Source organism: Phalacrocorax aristotelis, chromosome 7, assembly GCF_949628215.1.
Source record: "Phalacrocorax aristotelis chromosome 7, bGulAri2.1, whole genome shotgun sequence".
In the NCBI taxonomy this organism is placed as follows: domain Eukaryota; kingdom Metazoa; phylum Chordata; class Aves; order Suliformes; family Phalacrocoracidae; genus Phalacrocorax; species Phalacrocorax aristotelis.
The window spans coordinates 23,568,434-23,589,146 of NC_134282.1; the positions used below are offsets into that span (position 1 = coordinate 23,568,434).

The following is a 20,713-nucleotide window of genomic DNA, read 5'->3' on the forward strand; positions in this document are numbered from 1 at the left end:
TATCCTTAAGCTTGGTGCTGCACAAGCAGACTGTATTCAGTGCTGTATTGTCATTGAGAAAAAAGCACTTAGAATTTTTTTTATAGCCTAAACACACAGAAAAAAGGACAGAGGAGGAAACCCTAGGCCAAGAGAACAAATTGGTTTGATCCATTGCCCACAGACAGAAGCAGGAGAATTGAGTAGAAAATTGATGTCCTAAACCACCTGTCCAGAATCTGAATGCTTTATATTCTCCTTTCCCCTCTTGCTTCATAATAGTAGTATCATGCATTTTTTAGGCTGCCCTAGCAAGCAAAAGGAGCAACAGCATCTACAGGCTATTGAGAGTTTATTCTAATCCAGAAAAATATCTTTTTTTCAGCTGTCAGTGGATATATCAGGTTTTAAGGAAAGTAAGGGTTCTTAGCTATTCTTTCCATAAGAGAATTACTGACCAATAAGCAAAAGGAACTCTAAAGATTAAATGATTACCTATTTAGGCTGTTTTAAAATTATTTTAATATTTAGAAACCACTTCACGCAAATGACACGTCTCTGCTGCCTTATGCTAACTCAGGTAGTTTCATCCCGAGGAATCCATTTTAACATGATATTTTCCCAACTAATTTAGCCTATTGATTTTATTTTTAAAGCAAACTAGAATCCTGTAGTGCCAATTTTGTTGCAGTACATTTCTAAGCGGTGAAAATTCCAAGTCTACTTTTTATGTTACTAACACTGCATGGTATTATAAATTTTTTTTTAGGTCTGCATAAATAAGGCTTCATGCCTTCACAAATTATTTTTTTTAAACTCATCATCCTTCACCTAAGAATACGACAACAGGAACGTACACAAAGAAGGAAATATTTATGTGAAGGAGATAGTTGTAAGCGAATTCATGGACAGACCATGGAAGGAATGAAAGAGTGAAGAGAATGGAATTTGTACTATATGACTCAGAATAGTTGTTTATTTCTTCACTTGGGTCTTCACACTACTTCTTTTAGCCTCTGAGAGTCCTTTGTGTTATTCTAGTACTGGAAGTAAAGATGGCCACAGGTTTTGAATTTCCAGGTTAATATACCCTTGAAAGCAAAAAAGGACAGGTCAATTTTACTGCTTTTTGAATACCAACTAATGAAGAGAAACAAATTATGCAACAAAAAAAAAAATCTAATGAGTATCATTCCTATTTGTTTCAGCCTCTTCACTGTCCAGCTTCATGTCTTTGAATTATGCTTGCTGTCATAATTTTTCAAATAATTCAATATATATCAAAAAATGTTTTAAAATTATTATTTGTACCTGGAACTGTAGGAACTTAAGTGGTTATGATATTCAATACAGCATAATGACAAAAAGGAGCTACCTACTTTTGTTACCTTTTTTCGCCTGCTTACACAGATTTGGCAAACACTAATTTTAAGAAGATATGAACCTGTTCAAACCAAAGGCAGCCCTCAACATATCACTCTCACCACAGGAAGAAAATTATTCCTCTGCCTTTTTATCCCAAAGCAGAGGATTCAGACACAACTATTTACCTGAATTACACATGTGCTGCACGTCAGCATGAAACTGCTACTACCAAATAGTAATTCTACCCTTAAATAAAATTTTAAGTTTGCTGACAAATCTGTTATGTGAATTTGGGAGTGTATTCAGATCACAAAAATCCCATTTTAAAATGCTTGAAGTCACTTAACATCATAGAAGGGAAAATACTATGTAGTTCCTAGGATGCTGTCCTTGTTGTAACATTCAGAATATAAACTCATAGCTGAGGAAACATCACTGATTTTAGAGAACCACTGAAGTGTATAGAATCCATGCTTAACTATATAGCAAAAATTATACCTCAAAAGCAAGTTGCAGTCTTAATTCACCCAAATATTCCATTGCAGAAAACAATTGTTAAAATAGTACCTCAACAAAATAAATTACTTTCTGCAGCCTTCAAAATATTTTGTTGAAAATAAAGTAATGGACATAGTTCATTGAAATAAATTACATCATATTTCAACTGCAGATTCAGGTGCACTGATTACAGCATAAAATATACATTAATACAACTGGATAGATCATATTGCTTCATGTCTGTCTATGCAGCTATGTCCCTACATGATGGACAGTCATCACATGGGACAAATTACTACCATATCACTGAGCTGAGTCTACTGATTCAAGATTTACCATCTCTTACAAATGTCTCTAAAAAGACATTTATTAGCAATGCTTTACATAGCCTATATTATCTTCACCAGAATCTGTTCAGATACAGTGCAATGATTTTTATCAATTAAGAATTGTTGATGAATCAAAAACATCCATTGACACTTTCATTTCGATTTCTAATAGTCACATTTTTTAACAAATAGACAAGTAAAATTTAGAATAAGCTTTGAAATTCCATAACTGAAGCATGAGCTAAAGCATTTGGAAAAAAATTGGTTGTTCCCAGATGGATACTGAGCTTTGCAGTAAAAGTAAGATCCATTGTTCACCTTCAATGATCAGTGAAGAAAAAAACCTGCATTAAAATTCATGATTAATTCTTACAAAAAAGTTAAATATTTTTTGAGGTCAAAACATAACACTCTCATGACTAACACTATAATTTCAAAGAATAAAGTGAGGAAGCTTGGACTGTTATTTTTTCTAATTTCCTATAAAATTTGCCTGACTAATTAGATCTGGTTAAGAAAAAGAGTTTATCATTCCTACATTATTGCATTTTGTTTCACTGAGGTTTTTTATTTGATTCTGGATTCCAGAACTGTCAATGAGGCTATATTACATCTCCGTGTTTCACAAAAATTGGGATCTTACAGGTGAAGCTGAAGGTTTTTAGCAGGCTAGCACAAAGGTCCAAGAAAACAGTGTCTTTCAGTTTGCCCTGTCACAGACAGGGCTGCTGGATAACAAGAATTCCTACAGTACAATTCATTTGAACTTGGCACAGATCTTTGCTACTTTGAATAGAACAATTCTATACACTGATGGGTTTTTTGTTTGTGGTTTGTTTTTGGATTTTGTTTTTGCCTTGTAGAAAGCTTTCTTTTACTGGACTACCAGCCCTAGTTCTGATGACAGCAACATTAACAAGTGGTGAAAGCTTGTATTTTTTTATTAAATGTAATGGTACTCATATGGCAAGGCTTCATTAGTTTCAAAGAATGTGTGTGACAAATCTATATCCATAGTCAAAGCACAATAGCAGCTACCAATTTTGGGACCTATAGGTTTAGCAATTCCAGTACTTCCCCATTTAGGTTTATCTCTAGTGTTCTGAGCAGCCCACAAGTTTAACAACTTACTCTATTTTCCTGGAAACTTCAGCTATAACCTGTTTTAATTAAACAGTTTTTTAATTAAGGAGTCATTTATTCAGCACAATAAAATGCAAGGTTCTGTCCCTGTCCTCATGTGTATATTTGCATATCCACAGAATTATCCTGCCATAATTTTCCAAATATCAAGTCTTATTTATAAAGAAAACTATTCAAAATGGTTCCAATTTAATTCACATCAGTATTTTCCTTAAGTAGTCTAAAAGCCCAAGTGAATATCAGCAAACCATAATTAGTTGGTTACTTTAGTTGCTTCTTTCTGACCCGAAGTAATTTAGCATATTTAGGTGTAATAAAGTTAATCTCAATGTTCTCATTCATTACTGGTTTTGGCTGCCAGAAGCAACTTACATTCACTGTCCATGCATTACAGTCTAATTTTGTTCCTAACCACTTACTCCTGGAATGACAGACCACTCAGCAGCTACTAAAAGCTCTATTAGAACAGTCTGAATTCTTGAACCTTTAGTCTTCTTTTGAGACATTAATGTTGCCTACTTTTATTTCACTGCTGTCAAAATGACTAAGAAAGGCAATCAAATTTAATTGACAAAAATTTCAAGAACAACAAAAAAAAAAGGCCAAAAACAAACCCTCAAATGCCTCATCTCTCAACTTCAGGGTCTAACCAATAGAGGTCACTGTCCGAGTAACTTTTTTTGGTGCATTCTTAATTTGAACCCTGAGCATTTATCAATCTAACTTTATTGGATGACCATTAGGTCAAAACTAGTATCTCTGGAATCAGTTGTGCTACTGCCAGTCTCTTATTCTACCTTGGGTTATGATCACCATAAAGACATAAAGGCTTAACTAATTAAGCTACATTAATAAAGGTAAACTTCAAAAATAGAGGTTTAAAAAAATTAGCAGGTGATTTGTTATGAACAACTGGAATACTCCATGACTTCACTTACAGTTCAGATTTTTTTGATCATTCCTCATTTTCACAGTGAAATATTTAACATCAGTGAATTCTGGGCATCATAAACTGACAGAATATTTTAAGTCTGGCTGACAGTCAGTTAAAAACAATAGGATTCAGAGTCACAATTTGAAAAATAATTTCCATATTTTTAATGTTATACCAAAAAGACTATTTCTGTTATAATACCACTGCTTATCAATAAAAACAAACGAACAAGAAGGCTAGACAGCTTCACAGTTTGAAGCAGAGAAATGGGATTTTGTGTTCAGCCCCTGGGTGTAAGTGGACTGACAACTACTGGAGTTTCTGTGGTGCAGCTGAGAATACACATTCCCCTGAACTGCTAAAATAACAAAGATGATTTGGGAGACTTTGTGGATGCAGCTTATAGTTTATTGAATATCTAGACATCCTTCTTGGCTGGTCTTATTGTCTCCTTATCCTTTACAGTAGTTTTAGCACAGACAAAATGTAGTCAGAGGCTGGGACTCCATCTGCAAAGGAAGTCTGATTTGCAGCTGCTTCTGAGATACAGAGGGCCTGTCTGTGTGGACCCAGGAAGACACACATCTGACCTTTTTAAAAAAGGGTTAAGAGTTAGGCTCTTCACTTTCAAGGTGAAAAGGGCATACATCATCTCCTTCTAAAAGTTGCCTCCTCTATCTCTGCCTCACGTCTACCAGTAACACAATGGATAGATGAAGCCCCCCCCCAACCCCATGCTGTTTAAGATGCTCACAGTGCTTTCAGGCTGCTGCTGCAAAAGGCTGTTGCTGCAAAAAGGAATGGGACTGACGTGCTCTGCCTAGCCACGGTGGATAGGACAAAAACTAATGGGCTAAAATTGTGGTACAGAAAGTTCAGGTTAAGCATCATGAAAAACAGTGAGTATGGTGAAGGGTAGAATAAATTGCCCAGGGAAGCTGTTGCATCTCTGTCACTATAGATCTTTAAGATTAGGGCAGAAAACTATTTGTCAGGAATGACACAGTTATAATGGATCCTGCCTTGGGCAGGAGGATGGACTGGAGACATCCTGAAGTTCCTTTCAGATCTATTTTTGCACAACATTTCTTATGAAACAGAGTTGCTCTTATTCAAATGCAGACAAATATTCTTTCTAAATAGCCTGCCAAAATCCTACAGCATTTTGTGAGGGTTTCTTGCATTTACAGAAAAAGAACATTGTCAAATTGATTCAGTTGATCTCACTTTGTTTCTAGCCAAACCACTCCTTAGCCTGAAAGTCAAATCCTTGAAGTGATTCCCAGCCTCATAACCAGCATGTGATAGCTGACTGTTGCATGGGTGACCCTGCAGGTTGGTACAAGTCTAATTAAAGTTATATTCCTTCTTTTGGGTGGATTTTATTATATCTTTTTTCAAAGAGAGATTCCTCCAATGGATTTCCCTAAATTAGATAATCTTATACTGCACCTACACAATACTGTTTGAAAGCAGAAGGCATAACCTATTTCTACAGGACTTGTGGTTTCTGCATGGGGTTTGGTGCTTGGCTGGGATTTTTTTTTTTTTCTGTGATACTCTGCAAAAGGCTCCAGGCTGCTGTGGTGAGTCTAGTTATTTTAAAGATCAGTTGTAACTCAGCACCAGAGCGTGAAACTCCGTTTCAGGTCAGGACTTGAAAAACTGAAGTTTGGAAAATTACTTATATTGTTTCTTTCACTTAACCATTTGCAAAGGTATTTTCAAGCTTTCCTTCAAAACTAGATGTCTGAAAAATATACTTACATAAAAAAGAGAAACTGAATATGTTTATACCATGATAATTTTAAGAACCATGATTTTACATATATTCTAATTATTGCACAATTCACAAATTCACAATTTCACAAATTCATAAGATAAAGAGACACCAAAGACCATTCATTGCAATCTTGTGAAAGTCTTCATGCTCCAGTTATGAAACAGGCTGATCGCATTTGACAGCCAGCATATTCACAGGTGCATATAGTCCTGTTAGTGTCTCATTAGTCCCCCCTGGAAACACAGACCTGTTGAGAGGGTAACTGCACAGAAGATTCCTTTTTCTCCTGTCATCACCCTTGATTTCAAACATTAGACAGAAGTGATAAAAAAAGTGCAGATTATAGTCATTTTCTTTTGTGACCACTCCATGAACAGGAGTTTGACGTGGAACATAATGTGTGTACCACTAGAAGTCGTTGACAAGGCAGATAATAAAAGACTTACCTTAGCAGCCATGGAGAGGAAAAAAAGCACAGGTGTTTGGAACAATGTTACAGTTTCCAGACGAGAAAATAAAAATACTGTTTATAGTTTGGAGTAGGTCTATGCCACAATAATATTTAAACTAAAAAAATGAGAACATGAAAATGAGTATAGAAAACAAACCCAAGCACTGAAGGCACATAAGAATCATTGATGAATACCGAATGTGTCTTAATAGCTTAGTTCTGCTTTTGTGCTTAGTAACAAAGTAATTATTAGGTGAAAAATTATTTTCTCAGGTCAAAAAGTATGAAATGCATAAACTACTTGTGCACCAGGGAAATCAGCAGAAGTAAGGTGATCTGTATGTTGCTCAAAGCATCCCTGATAATACACAGCTCAGAGCTGGAAAACCTGCACCACTTCCAGGCTCCTCTTGCTGAACTCAGAGCTTTTACAGTGAGTGGTACAAACAGCCCCTCCTGGTTTCTCTAAGCCAGGGCTGTACAGCAGACCTGTGCTGTCTGTCCTGCATGGAAAGAACAGTGCAATCTCATTATCTGCTGGGATCTGCTATTAGTAGGTCTGGCCATCATTATAATCCTACAGACCACAGTGCTAGCCTATCTATAGATATCCCAGACCTCAACACTAACTTTGTTTTATAAAGCATAATGCAGACAATTTGGAGACAAAAGCTCAGTGGGTTTTATAGTCTCCAATGTATGGCCCAGCACACTTGTTCTGACATGACACACTTTCTGGCTTGACACTACTGCACCTCCTTTCTGAAGCTCTCCTTGCCTTGGTCATAAATATAAAGATTACCTACCCTTACCTCCACAAGTTCAGTATGATTCCAAAAGGACTACACCCTCTCTAGCAAGATATAGAAACAAATATGGAATAAATGGTATAGATTAGTAAATAAATGTATGAAATAAGTATGCATTTCACCTACTGTGACCTGTCACCCCGTTCAATGATAAACCCTGTAAATTTTCCTCAGCCTGTCACTGATGGAAGATGAGCACTTAAAAAGGATGGAGTTAAGAAAAGTAGAAAGATCACACAGTTCACGTAACATCTAGCTACATAGGTATGCAGGCTTTCCCTAGGAACATCAACCTGGTGGTTAACTTGAGAGTTTTCTTTCTGTTCTTAGTTCAGTTTTGTTTCTATGGGACCTCTGGCCATATGAAAACTGAAGGGATATATATAGCAGCTGGGTTAAAGTCATTTTGTTTGGTTTGGGGTTTCCTTTTTACTTTGGTTTGTTGGAGAATTTATTTTGTTTTTTGTTTTTGTGGGTTTTTTAAAATAAAATACGCACTGATATTACTAATTAAAAAAAAGAGTCTACTTCTATAGGCTACCACAAATACTGATGGAACAGCCAACAATCTGCCAGTAAACTATTGCAGTGGCTGTAGTTCCAGAGGAGGAAACCACGTACATCTAGTCTTAATCTAGACTGTTCAAGGAGATCTAAGTAGATAACTAAGCACAGGTCAGAAATTGCCATGATGTATTCTTGAATCTGGGCTCATTAAAAAGAAAAAAAATATGGAAAATCCTTCAAAATACTATAAATTTTTCTCTATAATAGTTGGACAAAATACTGAAACAATTAATAGGGTGATGGGAAAGGAACTGTTAGAGTTCTGATTCTCTGGTACAATTGAAGACTGATATATTACACTGTAGACAAAGTTTTCCACACTTAAACAAAAAATGGCCATAGAAGAAATTCCATATTACAGTACTATTAAATGAACAGCTACTGAATATTGTTAATGTAGTGGCTGTATCTATTTTTGGTTTCCTCCTACTAATACATTACACAAATTGAATTTTCCACAAAGACCTATAATAAAATTAATGATATTGTGCAACCAAATAAAATTACATTGTATTAAAGCAGAAATTTAAAACAGAAATAAGAAGTTACTCCAACAACTTGAAAGGCAAGAATCTTAAAAAAAAAAAATAGAGGTTTTTCCAAACAGGTAGGGAATCCAGGCCATTCAAGGGAATTAAAGGTTCAATCAGTACTATAATATTACATCTGGATTGCAGATCATGGGACCAAATGTACACTATTACTTGGAAATGAACTATTAATATCAGGGAACACACAAGGATTTTCCCTCTAAGACTCCATAATACTCCTTAAAATATAAATAATTCAAATCAATAAATGCAGAAACGGAATTAAAACTACTGTCTAATGTAACCTTTATCACAAAAGCCAGTCTATCTGTGCACGTTCAGTATTTCAAAGGATAATTTTCTACAAGATGAGTAAAACACCAACACAGGAGAGGCCTGTTGATTGTTTCAATGTAAAAACCAAAGAAAATAATCAGCCTAGTAAATCCCCAATCAGCAAACAGTTTGTAAAAGTATCAGTGGAAACAGCACAAGATTAACACCCCCATAAGGATCCCAAGGGAATGTAAGTTAAAGAAGCAAATATGAGATGGATCATTCATAGTAACAGAAAAATCCCCCAAAAATGAAAAGGGCATCTTTTCACAAGGAATCGACCTTCATTCCTAAATAACTGTACCTGAAGATTTCACAGATAGATGAAATCCTTGCTAAACTAAACCTAAGTGTATGTTACACTTTCCCACAAACATTTGGAAGAATGAATTGCACATCTATATGGAAGTTATCATTGTAAGAAAAAAGGGTACTCAAATACATTACAAACAATTGTTTATCATTCAAAGTCTCATTCCACACTTTTTGTTTGTCTTAACATATAGTTGCTTCTTAATGAATGTGTTAAAAAAAATAAAAGGAAAAAAGTACTTTTTCCTTTTCTTCAATTCTTAAAAAGCTAGTAACTGAATTAAGGACACCTTATCCTAAGCATCTTTGTATGAAGTACACCTGCTCTGATTATAGTTAGTACCTCCCAGTTAGAGGTTGTCTACTTATCTCTGGGTGACCATTGATTATGCCTCCATTAGCAAGTAACTTGGTGCCCTAGGAACTGATCAGCAGACAAAAGTGTTTCAGGATGAGGTTGCTGTATCCATATGTAAGCTATTAGAGGCTTTTACCTCTGACTAAATTTAGCTGAGTCCCCTCCACTGAACATCCCTAGTGCATATATGGTTGAGGAAAAAAGTGTTCTGTGCAACAAAGAACCATGGGGAACCATGAGTAACAAAACAATCCTGATATTAAAATGGGGTTCAATGTATAAAAACATTCATGAACCCCTGTTTTGCAGGGTATGAGTTTATGCCAGTATATGCTTTTGAGGAAAATGGCTAATATCAATTCTTACATCATGTTGTAAAATGCTGTTTTACAAGTACTTTGACTTACTTCTTACTGAACATGACTGTATTCCACAAGACAAGGATACCCATCTTCACTAGTTCCTTTCCTTAAAATAAATGAACATTCTTAAGCAATATAATCTTTTTAACAACTGCATCTTTCTAGAATCTTCAGGACAGCTATCAAACTTAATATTCTCCCTTTGCTTCAAAAAAATGTTTTTAACAAAACAGGGAATTCAAGAGAAAATTTAGTTTAAAGTACTATTTTCTGCTTTAGGAACTCATAGTATGACAGAATAAGTCTCAGGAAAAATAGACTTAATACCAGTAAAAGCTTCTATATGACATTCATCTATCATACAGCCATCTGAGCAAAAATCTTCAAAATTTCCATTAAATTTTCTATCCAAGTCTTGACAGTTATAAAGTACTAACACAGTAATGTAAGACTTGAACAACTTTAAATATTTGTCGCATAGCTTGTCCACAGCCAGGGAGTGGAATAGGAAGAGAGAAAGTAGGAGCTGTTATTACTAAACAAAATTAACTATGTATTATTCCTTTAGGCAATTTTAATGATTCATTTCTATAAAAGCAAGTTCTAAGTTAATTATGTAATTCTTGTGTTTTCATTAAAAAATGTTGATAGTGGAAGCCTGCTCTATTATGCTGTTTATAGTCACTTCTGCTTCACAATAAATGAGTAGACACATTTATTGTAAAAGACACCTCATTTCAAGGTCTATAGGCCAACGGTCAAGTCCTGAGTACTCAGATACAGCCTCTAAACATGTCTGTCCTTCAGATTACCTTACCTCTGCATTGCAAATTCATTCCTTACAAATTCTAATAACTTCATCATGCAACCCATAGGCTCAAATGCTGCTGTTAATGTATCTTCCTACCTGCAAAGGGAACAGGTGCATCTTTATCCAAAGCAACAAGGGGAGGATCCAAAATTACTGTGTCATTGTTTTCGGTTATGATTCCGTGGTATGATGTCTCAATCCAGGGCTTGTGTTTGTTCACTAGAAAAGAAACAGTATGCCTGATTAATTTGACTTGTGTTTTACATCCATTTAGGTAATTTTATCTTTAAAGAGAAATTATTTAATGTACATCCAATATTAATGTTACTACACAACAGCCACTAACAAGATCTCAAAGTATTTTATAAACATTCATGTGTTAGATCAAAATTATATGCATATTGTACCACAACTCACTGATGAGAAACCAACACTTACAGACATCCCTCTAATAAAGACACCAAAATAAAAAGCCTATTTCAAAATATTTTTAATGTGTTCCCAACTGTCAGATATAATTAGGGTCAGACAGTTTTGAAGGAATTGCTTTCAGCTGCAAAACCATGATGCAAGAGAAAGGACATCCAGAGATATACAACTCTTGTCATGACACAAAGGCAAGCAGATGGGCAGGTGAGAACATTGGACTCTTGGGCAATTTATCATTTTACACTTTTTGAAAAGTATCTAAAATTACTTTTTGTGTCTGTACATTGTAGACAAGAAAAAGAGTTTATTTTAATCACTTTTATCAAAGCTGCCACCTCTTTTCTGTTTAACCAGCTTCCGTTGTGCTTAAATAGGATCTGAAGTTTTTCTGAAAAATCTGTCCTTCAAATACAGCTGTTGAACATTAGAATATCTGGCCTTGAAGTACATAGGAAGATCACACAAAAAGACATTTTTAAAGTAGAGGCTACACCACGTATCATCAGATTGTCTTACTCCTGAACCCTCTCACCAACCATTTCCTATTTATTGGACAGTATGAAGATGCATTTTCCCCTTCCTTTTTATTTTGTAAGGGGCTTAGCTTTGCTATGCTTATAAATAGCATTTTGTTCCCACAGCTGCAACCTGAATGTTACATTTTTTGAACTCCTACATAAGTAATACAATGGTGCTAGCCAAAACAAATCGCAATTTGAAGAATGTATTACCCCAGGCATGAGGGAACACTGCACTAAGGAATATCTACAATGTTTTCACCAGGTCTAGAAGCAAGATAATTTTTGTACATATTATTTAGTTGTCTGCACCAGCTGATGAGGAAAACAGCTGGTGAAGCAACAGAAATCACCTCAAAGATAGCAGGCTGACACTTAAAGCAAAAACAAATTGAACCAGTTGGCATTATTTAAAATAACCTAATTATAAAAACAAACAAACAAAATACACACACACCCACACCCCTAAATTCTCTCCTGCCTTGTCTTCTGTAAAAACCCCAGAAGAGAATGGGAAAATAATTTAGAAGTTTCTCCCACATAGTTTCTTCTATGTGAAGAAAGTAGCAATGAATACCAAGACAACAGAGAGGGCTCTGGCCACCGTGGAAGAGCTGTGCAATTAAATTATTTTGTTCACTGGCTGTATGAAAATACCAAACAAATATATTTATGGCAAACATGTTCACAGTGGTTTTACCCATTTTTGCAATAACTAAGCAATGGGAAGATTAAACTGAGTATGTGTCAGGGAGAAGTGAAATGGAAAACAGGGAACTCGAATCTCTTCATCCTGTAATGACTGTACAGCCAGAGGAGAGATTCGTGAGTTTATGTAATAAGATGAAGGCCAAAAGTCTTGTTGATGTTGAAATATGAGAAGTGATGGATGCAATTTCAGAGCTTTGTATGGCATTTGGGATTCTAGTTTGCAGGGCAGTTGAAGTATTCTGTATCTGTTATTTGAACATGCAAATTGCCTGAACATCCAACAAATAAATATGCTCCACTGGTACTCTGATACGACTCAAAGGCTTTGATTGACACATGCTGTACAGAACAAAAGGTGATCTCTTGACTGAAGGTAGATACAATTTAACAGTAATGGGCTAGTAAATGGGAATGTGCATGAAAAGGGAACTCCTCGTACAACTAAAAGTTGAAGTACCAAATCCATCTTCTCCTCCTTCCTGGTTCTGTTAATTGTCTGTGCTCTCACACACAAAAAACCCCCAAACAAACAAATAAACAAAAAACCCAACACAAACACCACAACTAACCAACAAAACCTTTCTCCTACTGAGCTGAGTAGATTTTTTTTAATCTAAAAAGAGCTTTACCATTTTGACAGATATCCAAAGTCATATTTGAAAAAAAAAAACACATTTTTTTTACTATAATTGGTTAGAACCTAAAGATATTAATGTAAATATATATAGTTATGCTTTTCTTTTCAATCCACATTTAGTTTAAAATACCCCCCAAACTATGTTAAAATTGCATTCTTAGTTACATCAAAACCAGTCAAATTTTAGGTCAGGTTTCCAAAGACACAGTAACGCCATGCTGCATTTATTTAAACATCAGAACAAAAACATTTTACCTTGCTGTCTGGTTTAGGCTAAATGAAACTGTATGTTTAAACAGAAAAAAACAATCACATAATTTGAGAAATTACATAATTCTCATTATGTAAGATGTTTATTAGAATCTCTTGAAGATTAACATTTATATTTTTGGTATTTTTATAAGCTCTAAAATAAGGTGGGAACTTCTTTTATCTTTAAATGGAAGAGGCAAGAATGGTTAAAAAATACTTTAATGTTTCAGCAGTTCTTACAATTAACAACATTCTATAAAAGAAAGTGATAGGCAAAGTACATTTTCTGATTTGCATTTGCTAAAGATGATGGAAGAAACCTATACACAGATTTGTATGTGGAGTTTCAGGAACTGTGAGACCAGAGTACTATACAGCAAGCTAAACTCAAAAAAGCAAACAAGCTGGATAGGCAAGAGGTAAGAGCTATACAAAAAATAATTTTCCCTCTTAAGGTGTATTAAGTTGTAGGACACTTATATTAACCCTAAAACTGCAAAAAAAAATTAAACAAGTATGGGCATGTCTTTTTTTACAAAGCCTTGTCTGAAAGCCTTTATCATTTATCTTTTCCTTGCATTTGTTCAGCTGAGTAAAAGCTGAAATCCGTATAATGCTTTTATGAATTCAAACACAAATGTACTTAAAATGTACAGATGAAATATACCTATGCTGTGGGTTGGGTTTTTTTAAAAAACATTTCTTCCTTCCCATAATTTTTTTAGACATTCATATAAAATCATAATGTAAATAATTTGTAGCACCTAGCATAAGACAATCTTTTTCCCTTATTACAGTTAGAGGTCAATTCATTGAAATTTGTACACACCATTTACACTGCATTTTCATAGCCTGCCCCACCAAAGCTTGTGATTACAAGCCCTTGGATGTAATTAAACCATCTTGCTAGAAAACTGCCACTCTGTGTTTCATCTGCAAATGCACTTGGCACATAAAACACTGAAGTAGAAAAAAGCAAAAGAAAAACAAACTCATTCTGTAGAGTCTGCAGGAAATCTCATGCCCCCAGGAATGTTGTCTTGAAAATCAGTTTAAGGAGAAGCCCCAGAATTTAGCAAAATTAATACAGAGAAAGGCCGAAAGATATTTCTAATCCAAAAAATATGCCAAACTCCTACATTCTACTTCAGTGCCTCTTCCCCAGCCTCTTGCACAGTGCCCTGGGTTTTACCCTTTCCAGATGGTATGCTCCAAAGCCCACCCTGCTACTTGCCACCTGATACACAGTAAGAAAATCAACCAACCTCTCACGCCGAACTCTCCTACAAACTATGATTGCACTGAGCACTTTGCACCTGCACCAAGTGGCCCATGGGAAGCTCCACAGCAGAAACAGAGAACAAAATCACAGACAAGACATTGATACATCAGCAGTAGGAAAAGAAAATATCAACCGCCTCCTATCCCAAGCTCTTGGGCAATCTACCAAAAAGCTCTTGACTCTGAGTATAGCTATAGGTCCACAAAACTCTGTGTCTATAATGTCTACAACATTAAAAGACAACTGTCTGTCAGACTGCAAGACGTGCACGGGGCTTTCTGAAGGCAATCATACTCTCTGTAAATTAAATCTTCCAACTCTCAATGCCTGTGAGCAGAACTGCAGTTTGTCAGTGCAGAAGTACTATAACTGGACCACAATATAGACAAAATGCATGAGGACCTCATCTTATGAGGAAAGACAACATCTTTTCTATATTCCAAGACAGACGCTTGTTTGGGGTGGGAGGGGTGGGTGGACAGCAGCATAGGTACAAGGATTACAGTACAATGGTATTTCCAAAATTTAGATGGTTTCTGACTTAAAATACTTAGAAAATGGCACTGATACAAAAATAACACATTTTAAAAGAACTATGAAAGAAAAATGTTAATATTAGAAGCTTCAAATACTGACATTAGGGGAGAGTCAATATTGTCTAGTTGATTTAACTTTTAGGAAGTTAAAACTTGAGGTAGTAAATCATAAGAGTTAAGAATTGCTTTACAAATCCAAATGGTTTCTTTCTTTCTTTTCTCCAAAATAGCATAACGGATCTATTTTCTATTTAAATGTACTGATAATACGTTCCCTCATCTCTATCTCTAGCTTAAAGAGGTGGTCGATGCCACTTTTTTTAGCCTAAAGCTGAAGATTTAGGCTTTCTTACCATTTAGTTCAGCTCTAAGCCTGTCATCTGCTAACTTCAATGATCTTCAGCTCAGCCTGTTGGAATTCTGTCTTTCTAAGTGTCAAAGGTCTTCCCCTAAAAAACAACCACAATGAGGATGCTTAGGAAGCCTTTTAAACATATGCATGAAATTCCATTAACTTCTGTAGAATATGAGACTGAACCTCATGCCTTATGCAGTCCGCACTACAAGTCCTTATCTTGTAGAGCAAAGAAAGAGAATGCTTCTAATGCCTATTAGGAGGATACTGCGTAACATAAAAATCTTAATGATGCAGATGACATACTGCCATCTGCAATGCACAATCATTATGGCTGAAAAAAACCTCCTCCCCAGACCTGGATGCCATTGGTTGGCAGTCCACTCCTCATTTGGGGTTATACTTTGCTGGGTCCATGCAAAAGTAAGTGTTGTGGGGTCAGCAAGTGCCAGAGTTCCAGCTCATTGTTTCAGGTATTTCAGAGAAAAAAGTCACTGAAGAATTGAATTTGTCCATTGTTAAAATCCAGTCACCTTCTCTCTGGATAGTTTTAACAGCCCTGGCTTTGGATTAAGAAGTAGAAATTTAAAGGGGAAGAGGAAGAGGTCAGAAGACTATTTTGATTCAGAAATGTGGCTCATGCCACGTTCACTCTTGTGTTATCAAGGTAGAAGTTTTGAAAATTCACATCCTTAACAACAATTTACTAGAGCCTCCAGTAACTCTAGTTACTGACAACTGGAATATTTCAAAGACTGTGCTTTCAATAAGCAAGTCCTGTTCACATGGTTCATACATGTGACTGTATTTAGCATGTGTTACTTTATAACATAGCAGACCTTAATTCTCCAAGATATAACAAGAGATGTAAACCTGGATTTCCTGCTTTGCCTGCTCCAGAATGGGCCGGGGTTTAGGAATAAAATCTGAAATCTCAGAATAGGCACTAAGAACAAGAACAGAGAGTTGAGAAGATAGGCAGATTTGGAGGTTTAGATCACTAAAGGAATTAGGATTAGGAGTTTGGTAAAGTTTGGTTCTCTTTCTCTGGAAGGCAGAGAAAACAAAGACATGTTCTGAGGGAAAAGAAACTAAGCTAGAAGTAGGAACTGAAAATGGCTGGGAAGGAAAAGTAAATAAATGTTTGCATTTTATAGGATTAAATCTTTCTCAGCATTAGGAAAGAAAAACATTGAGTGGCTATAGCAGCAGCAAACAGAATGCTATGTTTCTCTACATACATAAGAAACCAAAAACTTTCCTGAAACTTTCACATATAAACTACATTTTATATGTTTTGTCAAAGTCAGATTGTAAAGAAGAAATATATTCTTCTGTCTCACACGCTTAGCTCTCCATGTGATGTCATTGCCTGAATTACTGAAACACCAGTAGTCATGTCCTGGCTTTACTTTTAGAGAGAGAGAACTTCAAATCATAATGCTTTATGTGCTTTTACATAAAATAATAATGTGAAATACCTGCCCTAATTAAGACAATGGGAATTTTTACACTAAATTCAGTTAAAGCAGAATTTAGATGATTTATATGTAATTATGAGATGTGCACACTTTAGAGATCATTTTAACTACAGAATACATTATAAGCAGTGCATCTCAGCAACATTAAATTACGCAGTGGAGATCCTATAGATAAACTGGCATTGGTTTGAACATACTGCACAACCAAAAACCTATTTTGTACGAAATAGACTGCACAAGAAAGTCTTCTGCCGTAACCACATTTTAAATAATGTACCTTTCGATAATGACAATTCCCTGTAGCAAAATTTGTTCTTATATTAAAAAAGGGGGAAAATTTGAGGTGGAGGACTCCTTTGTCAGCAGCTCATTCTTATTACAACCTTAACTAGGCAAAAGCATCAAGTGTCTTGTCTAACCACCTTGACAATACTGGGCAGTAATCTATTGGCTATTTCTGAAGTAAAATAACATACTCTGTATTTATTCTGCTTTGCTTGGTAGCTTATGTAACTATAAATATGCTTGATTCTCTTGTAAAAATGTGGGTGGTTTTCGCTTGTGTGTTCGTTTTGGGTTTTTTGGGGTTTTTTTTTGAGCAGTGGAGAGAGGTTATTTCTAACACTGACCAAATCAATATTAAACATTTAACAAGAACTTACTAAACACTTTGGTAAACCCAAACCTGTACAGTTCAGGAAAAACAGTCTGGCTACAAATTGCATAAAAATTCCTTACACTCACAGTATTGATATGTAAAACTTTTAGCAGCATTTTTACTTTTGACCCTTATTGCTGAAAAGCACATTTTGAATTTAAATATACATATAATTATAAACCTTTACACTGCGCCTTATTGTCATCTCTTAGTTTAAGGACCACGTAGCTGTGCTCTCACACCTTAAACAGTCCCTAAGCTTACAAGTTATTTTTTATTAATACAAAAGAGATGTAATCTCATTGATTAAGATATCCAGTCCTTATAAATTTAACTGTTAATATTTGTCATAACGAAAAGACTACAGAGAATCAGAACTGAATTCTGAACTACCACAGTCTATAAACCTCAATGTTCAGACCAGGAAGTCGCCTGTGTACTGTGTAAAAAGAAAGAACATCAGAATTAAATGATGAGTCTGTCCCACAATTAGCCATTGGGACTTCAATAGCACACATTCGTTTAAGTCATCATACATGAAAGTCTATACACTTAAAAATCTTTGGCAAAAGTATCTAACAGCATAAAAATGTTTTCGTTCATGTCACAAGGACAGAAAAAGGTTGTTTTCCTATGTATTTACTTGTACTCAAAAAACATTTCATTTATCTTGCTTACTAATGCTGACCGTTAATTCAACACAAATTTCTTATGAGCAGTCTCATTCTCATTTGAAAAATACATAAAAGCCTGAGATTCATAATATTTAATTGCCTCCATCATTTCATATAACTTCAATATTTAATAACTCCATGTTCACTATATGAAGCTGCCCCATTCTTACATGCTTCACCTTTTTTTGTTTGGACTGAAAGCTGTTCAGAACATGGATTTATTTTTCAATTATAGGAGTTTATAGCACACATTTTAAATAAACCTGACTCTAGCCCTTATTCCTTAAATAAACAATAAAGGAGTGTCATCTGAAGGGTTTCATCAGATGATACTATTTGAACAGGGAATCCAGCAAAGTTGTTTTGTGGACTGGTTATCAGTGCACTGTAAATAATCCATACATTTAAAGCAATGCTGAGGAGCATACAGATCAGTAGTAAACATTTTTATCTAGACGGTGTGTTGCCATAGAAAACAACAATTAAAAAAAATAAATCAATGATTATGCAGAAAAGCAAGAGTAATCCCCTAATAGTACCAAAGATAAACCTCATTGAGGAGTTACAGATCTGCAGTGTGCCCTGTTTAACTAAAGAACAAATATTGCACATATAATGCCTCTCTGATTGCCTGAAATATTAAAACCAGGGAATTCCAATTGCTGGCATTTATTGCTATGAATGGTGTCAACTACATCTCTAAAATGAACATTTTAACTATTATGGAACACTAGAAATTTTAACATTTGCTGAGCAGATTTTCAAAGGTGAGTTTTTCAGCACCTTATTTAGGCTAGCAAAAGTTTTTCTTTGTAAATAGTAACTTAAGTTGAAGTTTTAAAAATGGAAATTAAAGTAACTTAGGTTTCATGCAATCATGTCTTAAGAACTTCACCAATACTCAGCAGCTGAGAATGGTACTTTGAAAAATTCAGAGTTAAAACCACTATTAGGTTATGAGGCTAAAATAAATGAAAAGAAAAACCTTAAGAAATTGCAACGTTTATAAAATTGTGCCACACTATTTTGATAGCACAGACTCTTGGGTGATATCACAAATTTAATGTCATGAAATCCTATGCTCCTCTACATAAGCCTATGCATTTGGAAATCTTGGGAAATGAGGTAACTCCTAATGCCATGGATTTTAAAGTAGTATTTTATTTTTTTAAAATGGAAAAAAGTATTGATGTTCATCTCTCCATTATTTGTTCAAAATTACAGATTTCCATACAGCAGGGGCTGAAGGATATTCCAGTAGAGAGAACCTGATTACATAAAGGACAGGTATTTCTTCAAATTACCTGTCCTTTACTTAATCCAGCAAGTTGGGGTCCCAGGCTATCTTGAAAGAGGCTTATTATCTTTTTCTTCATTATGGCCACAACTCTTTCCAAATTACCTCATTGTTTTTGAAATAGTGATTGCATTGTTGAAGAGATGTTCTATCCCCTGATGAAAACCAAGAAACTCAAATACTTTAAGAGAAAAGGGAAAAATAGGAAGAGTGCAAGAAACAGAGATGCTGATAAATTCTAGACACCTTTGTGTGAGCAAAGGCTTGTGAAGCTGAAAGGTTAAGGGAAAGATATGACCATGTGCAGAAACATTGAGGCTGTGAGCATAAGAAAACTTTACAGCACATATTCTCTGGATGCCTTGTACCATTTTAGGATTATGGTTAAACCATAAATGGACTATATATATCAGAATTACTGTCATGCTGCAAGATGCACACATGTAAGATGGTACACATCAGTTATATACAAATCAGAGTTTCATGTTAGAACATCCTATCTAATATTCATGTACCAAAATTCACAGATTAAACAATTAAGTATAAAAATAACTATCAATAATGGAGGCCAAAGTGCACTATAGAGAAACACAGAATAAAGACCATTTAGAAATATTTCCATATTTCGTGTTCAGATGTCTCTTAAATTAAAATATACCTCAAAATAAATACATTAACTGACTGTCCATCCTCACTCCAAACCTATCTCCAGAATACGCCTTAAAATAATGATATATATTACATGATGCCATACATTAATAAAATAATGATTACATAACTTTTACTACCATGAATGCACAATGCAGATGGTAGTTGGTGGTGGTGTGTGTCTCAATCACAGCTGAAAGCAGGAATGTAGTAAATAACGCACAGGGACGATAAAGATAACAAGGGAGTGTCTTCTGGCTTTGGTATCACTACAGTGGGGTTATATCCATGACTGCCATTTGTCATAGATGGTCTACTTTCTCCTAAAGAACAACAGTGTTTTGGGACTTTTATACAGTGCGTCTGATTACTTTGCGGTACTTGACTGAAGCTTCTACACACCCCAAAACAAATAATAATCTGTCTCCCCCAAAAAATCAACAGGAATGTGGGTATTCCAGAAATACTAATAATCAAGACCTATGTGTTTCAGCTATCCACGACAGAAGAATGCGTGTAATTACATAGGCTATATAACCAGTATGGCATGCATAAAAACTGCTTTTCATAACAATACTGCATTTTTCAGCCATATTCCATCTACACTTCAATTTTTTCTAGTTCATTTATTTTCTTTTAACAGCTAGTTTTAGACCTAGGAACTTCCT

General features: G+C 35.1%; 1 protein-coding gene across 4 annotated transcripts in view; it reads right to left on the reverse strand.

Moving 5' to 3' along the window:
- CLSTN2 (calsyntenin 2) overlaps positions 1-20,713 on the reverse strand; it is a 461,620-nt gene that overhangs the window by 247,867 nt on the left and 193,040 nt on the right. For all 4 annotated transcript variants that reach the window (XM_075099250.1, XM_075099252.1, XM_075099254.1 and 1 more), the window contains one exon: positions 10,664-10,786. In XM_075099250.1, coding sequence (XP_074955351.1) covers positions 10,664-10,786 — 123 coding nt within the window. The remainder of the gene's footprint in view (positions 1-10,663; positions 10,787-20,713) is intronic.